At 47.6% G+C, this 18,122-nt stretch overlaps 2 protein-coding genes across 5 annotated transcripts in view; one reads left to right on the forward strand and one right to left on the reverse strand.

Moving 5' to 3' along the window:
* Positions 1-223: 223 nt before the first annotated feature.
* UGP (UDP-glucose pyrophosphorylase) overlaps positions 224-18,122 on the forward strand; it is an 83,724-nt gene continuing 65,825 nt past the window's right edge. Inside the window, exons 1-2 of one of the 4 annotated variants that reach the window (XM_075698848.1) lie at positions 224-374; positions 831-884. In XM_075698848.1, the coding sequence (XP_075554963.1) occupies positions 339-374; positions 831-884 (90 nt within the window). In that variant the 5' untranslated portion in view covers positions 224-338. Of the gene's footprint in view, positions 375-830; positions 885-14,081; positions 14,263-14,885; positions 15,026-16,820; positions 17,275-18,122 lie in introns of those variants that run through there. The other 3 variants (XM_075698847.1, XM_075698851.1, XM_075698850.1) reach the window with 3 other exon arrangements.
* On the reverse strand, positions 890-15,669 carry LOC142587681 (uncharacterized). The gene is made up of 4 exons (XM_075698852.1): positions 14,858-15,669; positions 13,466-13,591; positions 8,826-8,980; positions 890-3,682 (listed from the first exon to the last, which is right to left on the reverse strand). The coding sequence occupies exons 1-4, from the start codon at positions 15,216-15,218 to the stop codon at positions 3,524-3,526; spliced, it is 801 nt and encodes a 266-aa protein (XP_075554967.1). The 5' UTR covers positions 15,219-15,669; the 3' UTR covers positions 890-3,523.

The raw sequence follows: 18,122 nt of genomic DNA on the forward strand, positions 1-18,122 counted from the left end.
CTGCACCTTGGCATTCGCTTCGAGTGCCGCGCTGTGCCTGCACCGGAGAAATCGAGCTGCACAATTTCTGGACTGAACTTCTGTAGAACCGCCGTGAACTGGTGCAGTCACGTAGGAGGGAATTGTGGCCTCCGAGAAGGTAAACGCGCCTGCTCCGATCTCGGAGGCCACAAATGTAGCTCCTGCTGGTTTCGCAAACGGCCGCATCTGTCCTCACAATCGCTATTAACGCAGCCGGTTTTGGAATGCGCGCCTTGGTAGCCGGCACCTCGACGGTAAACATTTTCGCACTTGGGAGGACACCTGTTGCGTTGCACGTAGTGTTTAATCATTTCTGAATGCTGCCGCAAACTCGAAATTTCATCGACAACATGGTAAGTGGCCGAACAACGTTTTCACATCCTCGGAACCTCGTTTACTTTAGCCCCAAATCGTCTGCGCGTGGCAGACACCGGCATGCGTTTTTTGTTTTCTATTTTGCGAGCCAGCTTTTGACAGTTCTTGGGCGAGTAATGATCGAACTTTTCAGATCACTACTCGGCGATCGTAATTCGCTTATCTCGCATTCCGTGCGTCTTTATTCGCGTGTATCCTTCCTTCACTTTATTATCATTATTATTATTATTTTTGAACCGCGCTCGCCGAGAAAGGCGCGACACTTTGCCCGTTTACCTTAAAGCTTCTCGCCGGTGATGTTTGCCACGTTAGTATCAATGTTTGTTTCAGTTTCTTTGATACTCTTGATTACTTCCTGCATCTTTTTACTATGCAGCTCCGTGGTGAGGGTCTTTTCCGTGTATACTTGCAACATGTTTTTACCTCGCTTCCAGAACGGACTCTCCATATCTGTCGGCTGTCGTGGAGATGCAAGCACCCGAGACAAGGCAAGCAAACTGTGTCGTAGTTTATTTATTCGTCCAAAAAATACTTATCGTGCACAATTCCAGACTGCCGAAAGACGAAGGAGAGAGAGAAAAAAAAAGAAAGAGCAGAAAGGACAAAACGTGACTCGCGACTCGTAGTCGCCGAAATCGGTATAACCCGTGCTGCGACATTCAGTGCACGGAACTATATATCACGGAATGTCGTACGCTCGATACAAAGGCACAGTTATTATCACCCGGGGAAGACAATTAAGCTTTGCTTGGCGAATATACGTCCTCGATTACCGCGAATGCCCCTTCCAGCTAGATAAGTATATATGCGTTGCAGTTGACAGCCAACGAACCCAAAAAGTAATACCAAGTAAGCTTGCACTTGCAAAACCCGTGTGGCCACCTCAAACGGCTTGCCAACTGCAGCTTGTATAATTTCCACCTAATTCCTGTGCGCACGTTTACTACGTGTGTGGTGACTCACTTGTACTGAAGCTTGCATGAAGGGCAATGACAGCACAGCAAGATGAAACTGAAGTGGCCAATAAAACGCCGTGGAGATGGTGATTTGCATTTCAGCGTGCTGATCCTGCTTTAATGAGTCATTTTCATACCGTAACCGCACTTTCAAGGCAAAGACAAAAGACAGATTTGAAATTTAATTCCAGCTAGCATGTCATCTTCAAGCCTTCTTTGAACATGTGCTTTGATTTCTTTAGCAGCAACAGTGACTCGGGAGTGTTTTCACTGACAGAAGACTGAGCTTGACTATAAAACTCCTGTTAAGAGGCTAGTGAAAAATATGGCAGCATACATAAGCTAAGTTTATCCAAGGTACCTTATCTCTATCGGGTGTTGTGTAGGTGAGCTGCGCATTTGGAAACAAACAGGCAAGAAGCTTAGCATCCACGTTGACACCCTATTTATTGTTCGACACTTCGGATAACTGTCATTACAGACGAACTTTTGGAAGCAAGGCCTATTAAACTTGCCTGCATCGAAAATTCATGCCTGTAGAGTTTTTTTTGTTTGTTTGTCTGCAATGAATGTGACAGCAGTCTTACTGAATCCTAGTGACATCTTGCTCTGGGACTTGTTTATGTGCAAGACTTGCGGTGCTTAGAATCAAAAAGCTTTGTGTGAACGCATATGCAAAAAGTAGCCGTGCCTTTGTTTTACCTCCTTTGAACTCATTCTGCCTCTCGGTAAACCCTGGCAGTGAAGTTAGCCGAAAGCTTGGGCTTGTGCAGCATACACGTTTGTACACTGCGGTTGCCATCTATCTAGGAGACTGGTGTAAAGTGAAAAGTGCATCTGCACACACACGTGGCTCTGTAAGTATATGTAAAAAAGTTTCCTTTGACTAACTACTAGAGTATACAGTAGTGGTAGGCAAGGTATGATGGCATTCTGGCAGTGATGCGCTTAGCATGCGACAACCACTCCCTCTAACCGGGAGCCCGTGCAGAAAACGGCATCGTACTCCTCGTCGGCTTCTGCATAGTACTGATGAGACGGTGCTTTCTGGAATGTTTGGCATAGTTCTGGTTGCATCCACTCATTGACGTGTGTCATTGGTGTCGTAAAATTGCACGAGATGCGTCCTTGAAGCAACACCTGTCTTATCCCAACTGTGGTTGGATGTGAGCGTGAATGGAACTAAACATGTCACAGTGCATTTCGTCACCTCTACCTGGAGTAAGGTGCAGTAAAATATACTGCATGCTTATGCTGTGCCCATCACCAAAGTGCAATATTGGACAGAGCTTGGTTTCTTGTGTGAACCCCCATGGAACCGTTGCAGCCTACTAAACAGTATCTTTCTTTTTCTGATGCGCACCCACCACAGATGAACCGGAACAAGGCCATATGTTGTCAGTGCTGCGAGCTTAGCAACTTGACATAAAATGTGGTGTTTTAGGTCATCAAAACCTTCAGCATGCATAGCAGGTGAATTTCCATTTGCTTCATATGAAGGCTGATTACCTACAATGCAGCCTATGGCAATCCTTTAAGTAACCTGCACTGTAGAACATAGGTAGCTCAGCTTGGTGACAGTTTTTTCAACAGTTATATTTGTTACCTCAGTAGAACCTTTGCACTATTGAATTAACTTGTCCACTGTCCGCTGACATCATCACAGGTATGAGACCAGTTCCAGAGACTCCAATTCCAGATCTAGAGGCTGCTCTAAGTGATGAAAGCATGTATATGAGAACCCTGTTGTGACAGAAATCTGTGCATCGCTTAAGTGTGGTAGCTTGGCTTTGTCTAACACCTGGGACTAGTACCTGAGAACTGAACGGCTATCCTGGTTGCTAGGTGGCCTCTTGTGGCGAAGTTGCATAATACCATGACCACAGCTCCCTAACTCTCCCTGATATGTGTGCTAGCTGCAAGCCCAAGAGGCAAGCATGCTTGACATGTGCGTGAGTTATCTGCATAGTTGCTTACTGAGCTGCCCCAATAGGCACTCTGCTCGACTACCAGCAGGTCTGTAGGGCGTGGGCACTGCTGAACCAGTCTGGCTAGCTGACTTATGGGCCCCACAGGGATATGGCAGTCGTTGTGCATCTTTGGCTTAGCAGACAGCATGCACAGCTGCATGCCATCCCTTGACTATCGTATGGCTGCTGGAGAAAGCGACCTCATCGGTACTGTTCTCTGTACTCCGAGATCCAGAGGCGCCGGTCCTTGGGGGGCGCCGAGTGTGGACGGGCTGACCGGAAGGTTTTGCGCTGCATTGGCGGTGGCGGAGTTGGTGACCGCTGCCGTGTTCTCGCAGCCGCCTGGGCCGAGGGATACACCTGCGGTGGTGTGCGAAAGGAGTGTTCGGACACAATGAGCAGCTGGAGAATGTGTGTGTGTGTGTGTGTGTGTGTGTGGCCTAATTTTTTTCTTATTGAAATGAAAATAAAAGAAAGAGATCTGGTCAACCTATAGTGCTGATGGCTACTCCGTTTTGCGTAAGAGTAAAAATAATAAAAATACTGCGAGATAAAAAGGAAGGTTGCAGGTTTGTGAAATGTAGAGTAAACGAAGTCTGTATATACCATACTCAGTTTGATACATTGCAGGCAACACTGCAGGAGCTAAGCAAGTAGTGCATTTACAGAGGCCTCCCTTCGCACCTTTCATAGGGCAGTTGTTTTTGATCTGTAACATTTTCTACCGATCATCTACTTCATATGTCACAACTACAACTTGTGGACGCAAGTTTACATCAAGTGACTTGTGCACATTAGTGCTACCTGTAGAGCCAACATACTGTGTTTTGGTTTCGAGCGCAAGTGATGCTCTAGCTGCAAAAGCATGTCACTGTACCAATTCGGTAATAAATAGGTTCAGATCTCCTAACCATGTCACATAGAAAGTACGTCATATTTTGCGACAGAAAGTTATGAGACGCAAATGTACGTCGAGTTACATGGCACGTACCTACATAACTGTCTTTCACATGCGGCACACCATCTATTGGTTCCACATGTGAGCAGTTGAAGAAGCCTGTGTAGCCTTTGCACCATTACACTATACTGAGTCCCGACATATACATGCCTGTTGAAAACACGAAAAGGCGTACAGATGAAGAAAACACGTACATCATATAACGCACCAATAGAGATACAACAGTGAAAGACGGGCTTCATCATACTATATGCACAAAGATGAGAAGGACACACATATGAACCAGGCAATAAACGCAAGTAAATTCAAATGGTGGGAGCAGGTCGCGCTTGGATAACTCTGCCCAGCACGGAACATATTACACGTTTAGTATGCCTGGGTCTTCAAAGCAAGTGATACTTTTGCACGTGTAACCTGCCTCTGGATATATTGGGCACATGGGGCTGCCACTTGTCCGGTTTTCGATCGCCACAGCCAATTTTTTGCACACGCTGCCTGTTCAACGTGCAACCTCCTGACCAGCATGCATTTTCTGGTGTTGTGGTTCTGCCTGTAATTAAGGCAAAGTGAAATGAATGAACTGGATTTGTGAGCCCAGTAATGCCAGTTGTGGTGAAAGTGCACAAGTGTCTGAGCTCTCGTGCAAACGAGTTGGGGGGTCTGTTGCTCGCTCATTCGTTCGCCCATTTGGGCGATTCGCTTACATTGACAATTTGATCGTTGATGACTTCTGCACACTTTTTTTTTTTACTTCTTTTCCCAATACTAAATCCTTACAAGCCTCAGAATGGCCTATTTAATTTAATATGATACAGCTAAAATTCGGTATAACAAATTTTACGAAGTTCCCGAACTAACAAAGAAATTTCCATTCCCCGGCAAGTACCCATAAGGTTCAATGTTGTCATCAACCCAAATTAACGAAACGAGCTTGCATTAAAGCCGAGTTAACGAAGCTTTCCCAGAAGTAAACGAGGATAAGAAAAGCTGTGATTTCTTTCTAATTGTGGCACAGGTGGACTTTTCTTTGAGCGTGTGCTTTAATGTTAACGTGTTAAAACATATAGGCCCACTAATCATGGCCCTAGCTTTATTTTGATGAGGCTGTGCAATGCACCCACGCACAGAAAAACGGACTCTGCAGTCGCTAGTGTTCTTACATACAAGATGGTGCCAGCAGCGACGGTATTTTTTCCCCATCGCAGACTTTTTACACGCGCAGGCGTGGTTTAGTGGCAAGTGCAATGCTGCGGTACCTTTGGGTGCCGCTATGTTGCAATTTTAGTTTTTGAAGGATCGAAAAATTCCTTACTTGATTTTCTAAACTTTCCGATTTGATGAAGTAATTCGTGCATGGTCACCACTTCGTTAAATCAAGTTTTAACTGTACTTGCTTCTATGAACCAGTTTTGGTAACGAGGAGGTGGATGTGTCATGATACGCTGGCTTGCACCATTTCTGCGATCGTTGCAGCTGCCAAACAGGATCACAGCGTGAAGAAGCATGCACAGTGTTCTTGTTTATCTTTTATTGAGCAACGCCATCACACATCGCTTTACTGCTCCACGACAGCAAATATTGCTCTGTGTTATGACGTCAAGATAGTGCCGACGGCTCCATGTCCCGCATTTTGAGATTACCTTTAACATATAAATTGATACAGCTTCTCTATCATAATAGCTAAGTGTTATCTGTCTATGTGCAAGAACTCAAAAATAAATGCGAGTCTGTAATCCTTTAACTGCCTTGGTAGAGTGGCTTTACGGCAGTGCACTCTGCATCGCTGTAAAGCGACACTGCAAGGCAAAATTTGCATGTAACACTCGCCCCCACTTGGTACTTGAAACGTTCACAATAACATGGGACACTGATACTGTTACAAATTCTTCAGAAGTTCATATTCTTGCATTGAATGTTTTAAAGACTAGGAAAAAAAAAAACAAGTAAAAAAGAAAGCTTTCATACAAAGTTCGTGCACACTCGCAACTATATGAAGTATAACAGACAATATAAAGCCAGAGAAAGCATAGAGGAAGTGTATTTGTCATGTTCAGTTGAAATGTTAGGAATAATAAGGTAAAGGAACATGAAAGTGGATAGAAAGACAACTTGCCACATTGGGAGCTGAACTTGCATCTTCTTTATTATGCCTCGAATGCTTTGTAAATTAAAGGGAAGCTGAAGAGTCTGTCGAATTCAATAAGACGCTCATATACGGATGCGGGAACCTTATAAACCATGAAGGTAAAATTTTGGCGGGGATTTTTCACTTAGGAGCGACGCAATCGTCGGTTAAAATTGCGCTGTAGCTCCGCCCCTGTCGAGCGCCACGCACTGCTGCTGACGCTGACGATGCGAGCGGAGACCGGAAGCCACGGCTTAGTGACGTCAACACTGGTTTTCCACTCCTTCACAGTCTCCGTGACCGTGCCTGACCGGGCTTATTTCTGCGTGCATGCCGTCCTAATCAGCTTCGCTCGATCCTACATTCCTTTATTTGTGTGTATGTAGGAGTGGTAGTTGACGTGCGCAGCATCAATTGAACTTGTAGGCCGATCATGCCGGCGTTCTGTGCAGCCTACACTTGCACGAACACCAGCGGCCGCGACGATGTTTCAATGTTCCATTAGTTCCTGCAAGACAAGAAGCTTTCAGCTAAGTGGGAGGCTGCTGTGAAGCGAAACAAGTTCAAGCACCCTAAAACAACAGTGTTGTGCTCTAACCACTTCCATGATGATTACTACCGGAGTTAATCAATAATGCGTGCTTTGGGTTCCCCTAAAAAAAAGATAGTTAGCATGCTGAACGGAAGGTGCATGTTTATCGCCCACCCTTGACGCATGTTTCATCGCCAAGTGCCGCAAATTTTCTATTCGCACGTGTGTTGTGAAGCAGCCTGCATGCAGCTACCATAACACAGTGCAAGCGTAAAGTTAGCATGTGTTGGAAAGCCTGCTCACGCCAAGACGCTGCGCTCCCCCTTCACACACACATAAGAAACCGACCATCTCACGTAGCCGACGGAATTCGCCAGTTACGAGTAGCGTGCGGATGGCGCGCTGATGAAGGTTCTATACTACACGTGCTACAACAGCCAGTAAACTTTTCCCGCGTTTAAACCGTCTGTGTAGATTGCCGACAGCTGTGGGGCAGCGCACAAATGCTGAAAATCGCATCACCGCTTACGTTCTACGAGGAGGCATGCAGGAACATAACACTACAGTTGTTTGCCCGGAAACGTACACACTGGAACGCTCAATGCAGTTTAGCAAAAAACATACTCGCCAAAGAACATTTCCAACACAAGGAGATGCTAACACTTCGCCTTCGTTCGCGTAGAAAGCAGTGCTTGCACCAGTATTTTTTGCTTCTTGGAGAGGCCGGCTCTTCGCAATCGGCTCGTACATGTAGTATGTACAAGTATGCACGTACGTGTAGTATGTACAAGTATAAACCCCTTACAAGTGATCTTGCACGCGACAGCGCTACAAGCGAGGCGATGGCTGTTGCGTTCACTCGTCGTCTGCAAGCCGAACTCCACGCGAGCGATGACTTCCCGGTATGAGGGCAGCAATATACGCGCCGAAACTAGCGTGACGCATGCTTCATCAATTTAAGTGGATGTATTTTACTGAAGAAGGAGCATAAAATATTTCTAAAGGTCTTGCATTAGGTTCTTATTCTTGCACGTGTAAAATTCAATAGTTTGCTCATTCCGTGCGACAAACAGTAGTATTTGAGTTATGTACATCCAGTTTCGGCTTCGCACAATTGGCTAGTTGCTCATAGCATTTGCGGGCGACGAGTTCTAGATTTCTAGAAACGAGCGATCGAGCGACAACACCGAGCGATTTGTTCAAGCGACAGCCCGTTTTGTCGCTCGAAGCCGTCGCCCGTCACCGTCGCACACAAAATCGCTCTCGTAGAGTTTGGACTTAACGCCGAACTCCTCAGAGAAATGCAAGCTCGAAAATTTCCGTGACCGTCTCAGCAAAACACCACCAAACCACTTCGCACCGTGATTCGTGTGTAGCGGCAGCAGTCGGTCCGGACGAACACCATTGTTGACGTCACGAGGCGCCCTACCAATCACAGGCAGAAACGAGGCGCGCGAGCTGGGCGTGTCTGCCGCTGCACTTTTCGTCGAAATAATATATGTTTGCGCTTTCTTTCGCTCAATTTCGATGCGATATTTGAATTCAGAGGGTTGAAAACCACGGCGTACTGCTCTTCACTCATTTCTTCTGGAAAAGCTTTCAGCTTCCCTTTAAGCTACTGTGTCAGCCATTATCCGTTCCATTTTCTTGGGCATTTCTGTTTATTTACTGGAACGCTTCCACTAGTCTGCTTCATCTTTCTTAACACAGCATCACTTATCCTAGATACATTGAGGCACATAACAATGTTGACAAGCATGTTAGTACTTCGTCATTGTGGGCTCGTTCAGTTTTTGGTGACGACCATGAATGGTTAAGCATACAGATACACAAACTTCCTGCGATGTTTCGCACAAACTACAAACGCTCGATGGGAGTTAGCGCTCACCTCATTGGTCGAGGCGGCCACGTTGAACGTCTGTTTTGTCCCTATCGTGTCGACATCGTCTGCCCAGCCAAAGTTCTCGAAGGGGGCGCCCCACAGGGCAAAGCAGTGCCGACAGTGTTCTGGTTCCTTCCTGGGACTTCCGCGGTATCTGCTACCTGGAGAGCAGCAGAAGAGGAAACACGAGGTCGTTGTGCTTGGCTCTAACGGGGATTCTTGACACGGAACGAGAAGGACAACAGGCATACAAGGGTGGGTGAATGCTAAAGCTTGAGACCCAATTGAATGCAAATCGAATAGCGCCAGAAGCAATTCAGATATAAAATACTTTTAAAATAGTGAACAGACCATTTTGACAACTGAAGCAGAGCAATGTTCACCTCCTAGTATTCATAACATTAGCAAGCTTCAGTCATTACGTTGCACTCTACACTCTTTAGCAAATGTACACCCTTTGGGGCGTGTAGTTGCCACACAACAATAATCGTCATCTGTTTTGCTCGCGTTTCCTTCCTTGAAAACACTGCACTTGCTACTTTCCTGTCGAGAATGCTCTGTCATGCTGATAACGGGCATGCCGTTCGTGGCTTGGAAGTGCCAGGCTCGCCGCATTAAAAGAAAGGAAATATGGACAAGACAGATGACGATTATTGTTGTGGCAAAAGGGTGTAATTTTGGCTTAAAAGTGTATGAAGCGTTGTTTGTGATGTTCATAAAGCATTATGAACAAATAAGCAGTTTGTTTGCATTCTTGGGACTACTCACTGAGTGTGAATGATTGCTGTAAGCTGCTAGAGTCTGGCTCCCTAAGCTATGTAGCGTGCTCCAATACGGAAGTTCTCATGTTTTGTGCCTATACTATGCCTGCAGGATACGTGTACTGCTGCTTCAAATTAGTCCAGATAGCATGCTGCGAGTGTCACCATGCAAAAGAAGGCACTAGAACTGATGCGTCTCCTCTAGAGAAAGGCTTTCGGGATTGCTCTCAAGCTTGAAAGGGATACTGTACTCGCTGAAATAGCTATAAGCTACCACATGCAGGCAAGAACGAGAAGAAAAGGGGTTAACCGAGGTGCCCAATTCTTATTAATCATATCATGAGATGCCAACAAACAAAGACGCCAACGAAAACATAGGAGAAATTACTTGTGCTTACTAATTGAATTAAAGAAATTATAAATTAATGGCAATGAAAGTGGATGAAAAAACTTGCCGCAGGTGGGGAACGATCCTACGTATTCACATTACGCACATCGCATGTGTAATGCGTAGACGTCGGATTGTTCCTCCCCTGCGACAAGTTGTTTTTTCATCCGCTTTCTTTACCATTAATTTATAATTTCTTTAATTCAATTAGTATGTACAAGTAATTTCCCCTATGTTTTCCTTTGTGTCTTTGTTTGTTGGGCTTCTCATCGCACACAGGCAAGCGACACTGAAGCCAAGAAAAGTGTGGGGGAGAACTGGTTATGTTGTTTTTAATTAAGTAGTATGGAATTTGTAGGGGAGAGTATATACATAAATATCTACATAAATTTGCCCTTCCCTGCAGTTACTAGACAGCTTCCACTTTTTTTTTCGTTTTGTATCCTTTTTATGATCACTTGGTGGAGAGGTATGGTGGAATGATATCTCGCACGTTTATCAAAATGTTGCAGGTGAGAAATGAATATGTATGTACAGTTTATTTTCAAAGTATCGGGCAGCAGCCAAAATAGCCTACACACCCTGCATAATCTTTTTCATCACATTGATAAGCGTTGTCATTGCTGTGCTCACCACACCGTGTGAATATTGAGCACTTCAGTTGCACTGACTTTTTCGTACAGTATATTATACATTGTATTAGCTGCCTAGACTGTTGAAATATTGCCGCGCATCATCGTCTTAGTTTTGTGCCGGTGGTGGTTTACACCGGATTATCGCTGTTATCAGGCTATCGCTCATTGGGGAACACGCCTGCTGTGTGAAGTATTTCTTGCATGTTGTCACCAATTCCATATAGCAAAGGAGCTCATTGTGGTCATTGCAAATTAGCGTTGTACACATTCCCGAATGTACACGAGCGCTAGCAATTGCTGTGGAATTTACAACGAGACATTTATGACAGTGGACACACTTTACCCGCAAGAGTAGATTTTATCACTGTGTGCGCCATATATTGTTGCGGTTTGAGCGTTGCTTGTCTTTCCGGTAACAAATCAGCCGAGAACTGAGGTTTAAAAAGCGTGAAAAAGACAAGGACGCAAGAAAACAAATCCTACAGACAAGCACTGACAGCCAACTGGAAGTTTATTTGAATTTCACCGGACATTTGTACCTTTTCCAGTGTTGGCATGCGCACACCAGTCGCAAAAACATCTGCAAATCAGCAACATTATAATCTTTCATCCAAAAATGTTATTTCTTTTCCTGACAAGGCAAGAGAGGGAGTGCTTACACATTTATGTCCTTCCTTTCTAATGCACTTTCTGCACTGAGTGCAGGGGCAACGTTGTCTATCAGATACTGCTCAGCTGTGGAAAATCTTATATAGGTCAAACGGGACAGTGCTTCAATGAAAGAGCTCGTCAACACAGCAGTAACGTAAAGAATAGCTATGGGAGTCATTTAGCCGGACACGCTGTAACAAGTGTCACTGCAGCCCCATATTTGAAAAGACAAAATTCATAGGGAAAGGAAAGGGTAAGAGGGAAAGGGAAATAGTAGAGGCTTATCACATTAGAAAGGAAGGAGATAAATGTGTAAGCACTACCTCTCTTGCCTTGTCGGGAAAATAAATAGCATTTTTGGATGAAAGATTATAATGTTGCTGATTAGCAGATGTTTTTGCGACTGATGTGCGCATGCCTATGCTGAAAAAAGGTATACATGTCTGATGAATTTCAAATAAGCTTCCAGTTCACAGTCAGCGCTTGTCTGTGGTATTTGTTTCCTTGTGTCCTTGTCTCTTTTGCGCTGTTTAAACCTCAGTTCTAAGTATGAACCAACTAGCCCTGATCAAGATCTTACTAAGTTAGCCGAATACGGATACGAAGAACTTTATTAAAAGGATCCTTAGGATTCTCGGGCCATTTGAGACATGATAAAACCCTACCGTTCCCAAACAATCACTGTTCGACGGCGACATATTACATTATTAATAATATAGCTAGCCGAATAAAAAGTTATATCGTTAGCTAAATGTTGTGGTAGTGTTTGGTTTTCACTGCCACTACAACGAACAATATGGTCACTGCAAGCAAGGTTAATGTTAATGATTTGCAGACCTGTGATCCCCCCCCACACACACAAACACACGCACACATTTTTTAAAATTATTATTCATGTACTAGTTGCTAGACTGCACTTTGCGTGACCGGAATGCTAGGTAAAGTTCAGAATGTATTTTTTTTTTTTTTGTCTTTCTTTGAGCCTGTCAGTCCCAATATCAGTGGCACGATATCCGTGGAAATAGAATGCGGAGGTGTTAGACAATGAGGCATACATTCTCGGGCCATTTGAGACGTGATGAAACCCTACGATTTCCAGACAATCGCCTGTTTGACGGTGACATAGTACGAGACCTATAGAAGCGGGAATTGTGCTTGAAGCTGATTCACCTGATTTCATTCGAAGCATAGTTAGATAGCACAGTAGCGGTACAAACATTCACCAATACCGTCAAAAGTTTATGCTTTTGTTACAATGGTTGACTTTGTTTTGGTTAACAGTGACAACAGAGCAGCATAGTGTAATGATCCAAGGACTTGACTTCTAGTGTGACACAGAATTTCAAGGGCACAAAGCACTGAACAGTATTTATCTCCGAACTTCTTTTCTTGTTCCATTGGCTTGAAGCTTTTAGATGATTTTCAAGCTAAAGGCATTATAATAATATGCTCTCTCATGTGTCCTTGTGTTATTCTAGATAGTCAAAAAATGCTGCCATTATTGTTTTATGAAAATATCGCAAATATAATTGCATCTCTCCCGCTACAATGCTTTTGAGCGAATGTGGGATTCTGAAATAAATAAATAAAAATATACTTTACTAGTGTAGTTCCTCGAGCTTGACAGGCAGTGTTTATGCGGGTCTGCATTTTGGTAATAATTTCGGGCAAAAGCTTGCAACGTGATATGAAAATTTGGCAGCTTCTCTGGAAATGTGAAGAGAGCTGTACCAAAACAAAGTTCAAGGGTTTTGTTCAAAAAATGTGGTCGCAATCCTTGGTGTCGTATGTTAGTTGATGGAAGACTTAAAGCCTGATAGACTTGCGAAGTAGCAAGATGTCCCTATATTGTGCAGTATCACTTGCGGCACTGAAAAACGAATTGTCTGCCCCTTTTGTACGCCTTTGTGCGTGTGTAGTTTTGCTGTACGTAACGCACATGACAACATTAGTTGTACTTCTTTGGCGATATGCAAACGAATCCTTGCTAAAGCTGTAAGAAACCTTTGCACTGTACTCTCCCTTGTCTAACATTGCATTTGCAGCTGCGTTAAACCACTTACATTTGCGTTAGACATGCAAAGCATCTGCTACTTTGAGTATTGTTATAGCACACCTGCACCACAGCAGTTAATAGTTGAAAAGCCTCGTACATGTACCGAGGGTTTGTGGAGCTCGAACACAGACTAGTATTGGTCAATTTTGACTCACGAGTTCGTCGTTTGTGGTCCTGAGTGACTCGGGGCAGCCTCATGATGTCGGCCAGCACAGTCTGCACGGCGATATCTCTCTTGGCAGGCCGCACGGTCTGCGTGACGACGTGCTTGTCGGAAGGTGCTGCGGAGGAGACACGACGGCAGTGAATAAATCTGCGAAGGACATCCACTTGTTTTGCTCCTTATCAAATTCGTGTAATTGCACAAGAGCGCACCGATATCGGCCACTCGCACCAGCACTGGGTGTGGCCTCAGCGTAGATAAGATTCACACACTTGGGGACTGCCAGCACGTTAATTGTGCCCTTTATCGCGTCGGTGACGCCGGTGACGCCGGCGTCGCGAGCCACGCGACGTTGTGGCTAGCAGACGACGGGCGTCTTTCTTTCTTCTTTTGCGGACGACACACTTTCGTCGGATGACGTCGGAAAGAAGCAAAAAAAAGGAAGAGCGCCGCTGGGAAAACAAACAATCTCTCGATTGTCCGACTTCCTCTCTCTCCCACTCGTTCATCTCCATCGCATCTTAACGTGTCGCGTACGCTCGAAGGCTTCCGAAAGGGAGGGGGAGACGCGGGGAAAGGGGAAAACTCACATTTCGATGGCAGCGTGCGTACAGCCAAGCAAGCTCGTTCAAACGTCGGGAGTCCTCGTCCAGTGTCGGTCGCAAGTCGCCGCGTGCGCTCGTGCAAGGCAGCATGAACGGCACCGCCGCAAGCATCGTGAGCGGCCCCGCGACGCGTTACGGCATTCCCGCCCATGGACGACCGTCCTTCGAGCGCTGGAGCACTACGGTACGTCGACATGCACGAGCACCGAGTTTTGTTTCGTTTCGTCCGCGTTCGAGCTGTTCGTACGAGCATTAATTCGCTAGAGAGGTTTCTTTTTTGTTGTTGTTAGGCTTGCTTTTTGTTTTACGAGCGCGAAGATTCCGCGATTGCGTTTCTATTTTCCCCCCGTCTTTCTTTTTTAACTCGTCCGCCTTGGCTTGTGTCGTGCCGCCTTCGCGTCACTTTCGGAGGCCTTGTAGCAGACGACGCCTCCAAGACGACGTGAAGCTCTTTCGGCGCGTCAATTCGTTCTAAGTGCCTGCCAAGGAGGGGTCTTTTAAACGCTCGCGACGTGTTCGATCGCATTGAGGGTGGGTCGTCATAGAATCTTTACGTCCGACGTGCCGTAGCGCAGTCATGCACCGAGAACGTTTCGCAGACCACGCGCGCGCGTTTGGTTGGCTGCAGCGTTTCTTGCAGTTGCGCACGTGTGTATACGTGCACCTTTCGCTGGCCGACGCGTTTGAGACTCGTATTAGCTAATAAACTATAGGAGGTTTCGTTCAGCGCCGCCGACACGTGTGCGAGGCCCGAAGTGCGCCTCGATCGGCGCACATACCGAGCGAGCGTGCGTCGATCTTCTCCGCCGGTCGACGACGGGGAGCTGCTTGCGGCGACTGCGGCGTCGTGGATTTTCGGTGGCGGCCGTCGTCAACGTCGTCTTCGGCGGGCTTTGCCGTGGCAGCCGCGATGAGCTGCAACCGGCGCTGCCTCAGCTTCGTCGGTGGTAAGCCGCACTCCTCGGACTCGGAGTCTCCCACCTCGTAGCCGCTGTCCGCCTCGTCGCCCAGCGGTTCGTGGCCATACTCGCGCTGGCGCCTCTCGGCGCGGTACAGCGCGTTCTCCAACCACAGGGCGTTGCGTTTGTCGGGCGAGAACCACTTGTAGTTCTTGCGGTACTCGGACTTTCGAAGCACCATGTTGTCGTCTCGGATCGTCGCTGTGTAGCACCGGCACCGCCTCCACACAACAACGCCGCTTTTCACGCTTCCGATTTCACATAGGCCACAATCACCGCGCCGTGCGCGGGAAGCACCACCGTACCGTCGGTTCTACGGCGCGAAGTCACACCTGGCGCCGCGATGACCGCGTCGCTGCCCCCTCGTTGTGGATCGCTCCCTGTCGACGACGACATACACACGGAGTCGGCGCGGTGTGCCACTCACCAGCACGCACCGCGATATGCTGTCTGTGTGCGGCGGGGTGGACCCGACGCGAGACGGATGAATTTATCGGGAAAGGGCGTTGTTTTCTCTACACGCTACGCTGGGCACGATCCCGACGGGGCACCGAGCGGCCGCCGCTTTGCACGACGCCGCCTCGGCGTGCATTGATTGCCCGCTTGCTCCGGTTTCCGTTTTGCTCTTTGTTTTCGTCTGCTTTTTCTCGCCGTGCACCGTTATGTCGGGCGACACAGCGGAGTCGGCCGACGGTCCTGCAGCCGAAGTTGCCGTAATCCGGGATCTGTGTAATTGTTGTATGAAACTCAATGATCTATGTGAACCCCCACTTCTCTGTTTAGTGGGTCACATTACTGAAAGTTACGCTCGATGTGATTTGTGCTTTGTAGAAAAGTTACTACTCTTGGCGTTATTGTCGCGACTTAGTAGAAACGCGCCTCCCAACGCGCGCCGGTCTTCGATCACGACCTATACGTGTGCACCTGCTGCGTACTTGCTTATTTTTCTCGACATTGTTCGTGGCATTCGGTAACATTATAGCGGCCGTTGCATATCTAGTACCGCGTGAAAAGCACGATTGGTGCTGCTGGTTGTACGATTGTACCATTGTCTTGTCTGCTTGCTTTCCCGGATGAAACCGGAACTTCGCTTCATTCGCGCGCCTTGTCCCGCACCTACGTGTAAAACATGTTCCCCTTTGGCCGCCAGATTTGCTCGCCTTGTTCGCGCACGTTTTCTTGCTTCTCGAGCTTCGCGAAATGTTTCGTGTCTTTTCACGTATGAAAAAGATCGCGCTCAGAGGCGCGTAAACAAGACTTTCTTCGGTTTCGTCTTTTTCGTCTGCTACTTTCCCGTAGCTCGAAGGCCGTCGTGTGCCATCGTACTCGGTTTTCCTTTTCTATTTTTTTCTTCTTCTCCTCGACCAGGAAGTTATAGTTCACGAAAAGCTTCGTGCGCGAGAAACGATGCAAGTGCAATTACGATAATACGAGACGTCTTACGTACGACACACGTAGTTGTGTGGATCGGTTTGGACGTCCGATCGAGAGATACGAGAGCACCCCGACGTTTCTTGCGTTCCGCCCGCGGCGGGAGCCCGCGCCGACGGAGAAATATGATGCGAAAGGCTGTCGCACGAGGATCGCATTATCCATGCGTGCCGTGCCAAGTTCTCTCGCGTGACCTTGCGAAAGCGACAGTATAGCGTCTCGGAGAGCGATGTGACGTCGCGTTTCGCTTTCGGCACTACTGTGGCGGTCGCTCGGCGACTGCGTGGCGGAGCCAGCTAACGGACCCGATCCCGCCCCGTCCGTTGCAGTGTCATCTATATAGCGCCGCCGTAGTTGTAATGAGCCCCGCCGTTCGCCCGTTGCCGAGTGCGGCCGAGTTTCGAGGTCGACGTCGCGGAGATTTTCATTCGACGCCGCGTCGTCTGTCGCGGGCGTCCAATTATTCGCCGTGCGTGCGTGTCGTCGAAAGGGAAGTGACGTGGTGACGCCGACGCGCGCGTTTTAGCGGCCTAAAGCGGGGGGGCAGAATTGCACGTCGATCATGCCACCGGCCGTGGTGGCGTCCTCTGTGACCTTATCATCTCCTGCCTTCGGCACCTACTCCATCTGAATCTCGACCTATCGAGTGCGCGTCTCTCACACGGCGAGTGCCGGCCGGTTAAAGTTAAGGTCACTATACACGAAGCCGCCTTTTTGCGTGCCCCGCCCGTCCAACCGAAGTTTCATAGACTGCCCCGAGGGCGACAACTTTCGCAAGCATGTCGACTTACTTGGAGAAACGAGTGGTAAGAGAGACCGGCGGATGGCATCTGTGCTCTTTTTTTCCTTTTTTTTTTCTTCTGCATCCTTTCATTTCCGATAGCGGATCATGTCTGGGTCGCCACCTCGCGCGTATGATAATGTTTATATAACTAGCGCGACGATATGAATGCTTAAGCGTCTGCATGCATGTTGTCGTAGCCTTCGTGTTTCTTTTTTTCGGGTGTGTGTATGTGTGTGTGTTGCATGCCGACGAGATGCGCATTGTCACCCTTCGTTATCGAGCATGTTGTGTGGAGTGGGCAATTCTATGGAGTGGGCGCGAGAGTGCGGGGCCTCCCCCCACCCCCCCGTCATCCCAACCTCTATACTCGGGAGAGATAACGCCAGCGCGGTGCGTCGCCGTGACGCTGGGTCGCGCGCGCGCGCTTTTGTACACAGCTGCGCGGCGATTTGCGCGAAACGTTACGATTGTTGCGGCCAAGGCCGATCGCGGCTTTTGAGTCTGCTAGATAAATCGTCGACGTGCCTCGAGGGAAAGCACGCCCGACAGGCTGCGAGACGGGCTGCCGCGCGTTGTGCCCCGCCCCCCTCCCGCATTGCGGTCACGTGCTCGAGGATGTCTGCTCGTGCGTTTGTGTGGCGCGCGCGTGTTCATTACCGCTTGTGTTGGCGCTTGATTACAGCCGCGCTTTCGTTTCGCTAACGTGAAGCGGGAAACGACGAAAGGGCGATTTGAATGGTGGCACTTAAATGGAAACTGACCCTGGCAACATTTGACACCCGAACTCTGTCGAGAGAGGCTACCTTAGCAGGCTTCCTTGAGCGACTGTCAGGCATTTTTTGGGATATCATTCACTTTAGTGAGGTTAGA

Source organism: Dermacentor variabilis, chromosome 7, assembly GCF_050947875.1.
Source record: "Dermacentor variabilis isolate Ectoservices chromosome 7, ASM5094787v1, whole genome shotgun sequence".
Classification (NCBI taxonomy): domain Eukaryota; kingdom Metazoa; phylum Arthropoda; class Arachnida; order Ixodida; family Ixodidae; genus Dermacentor; species Dermacentor variabilis.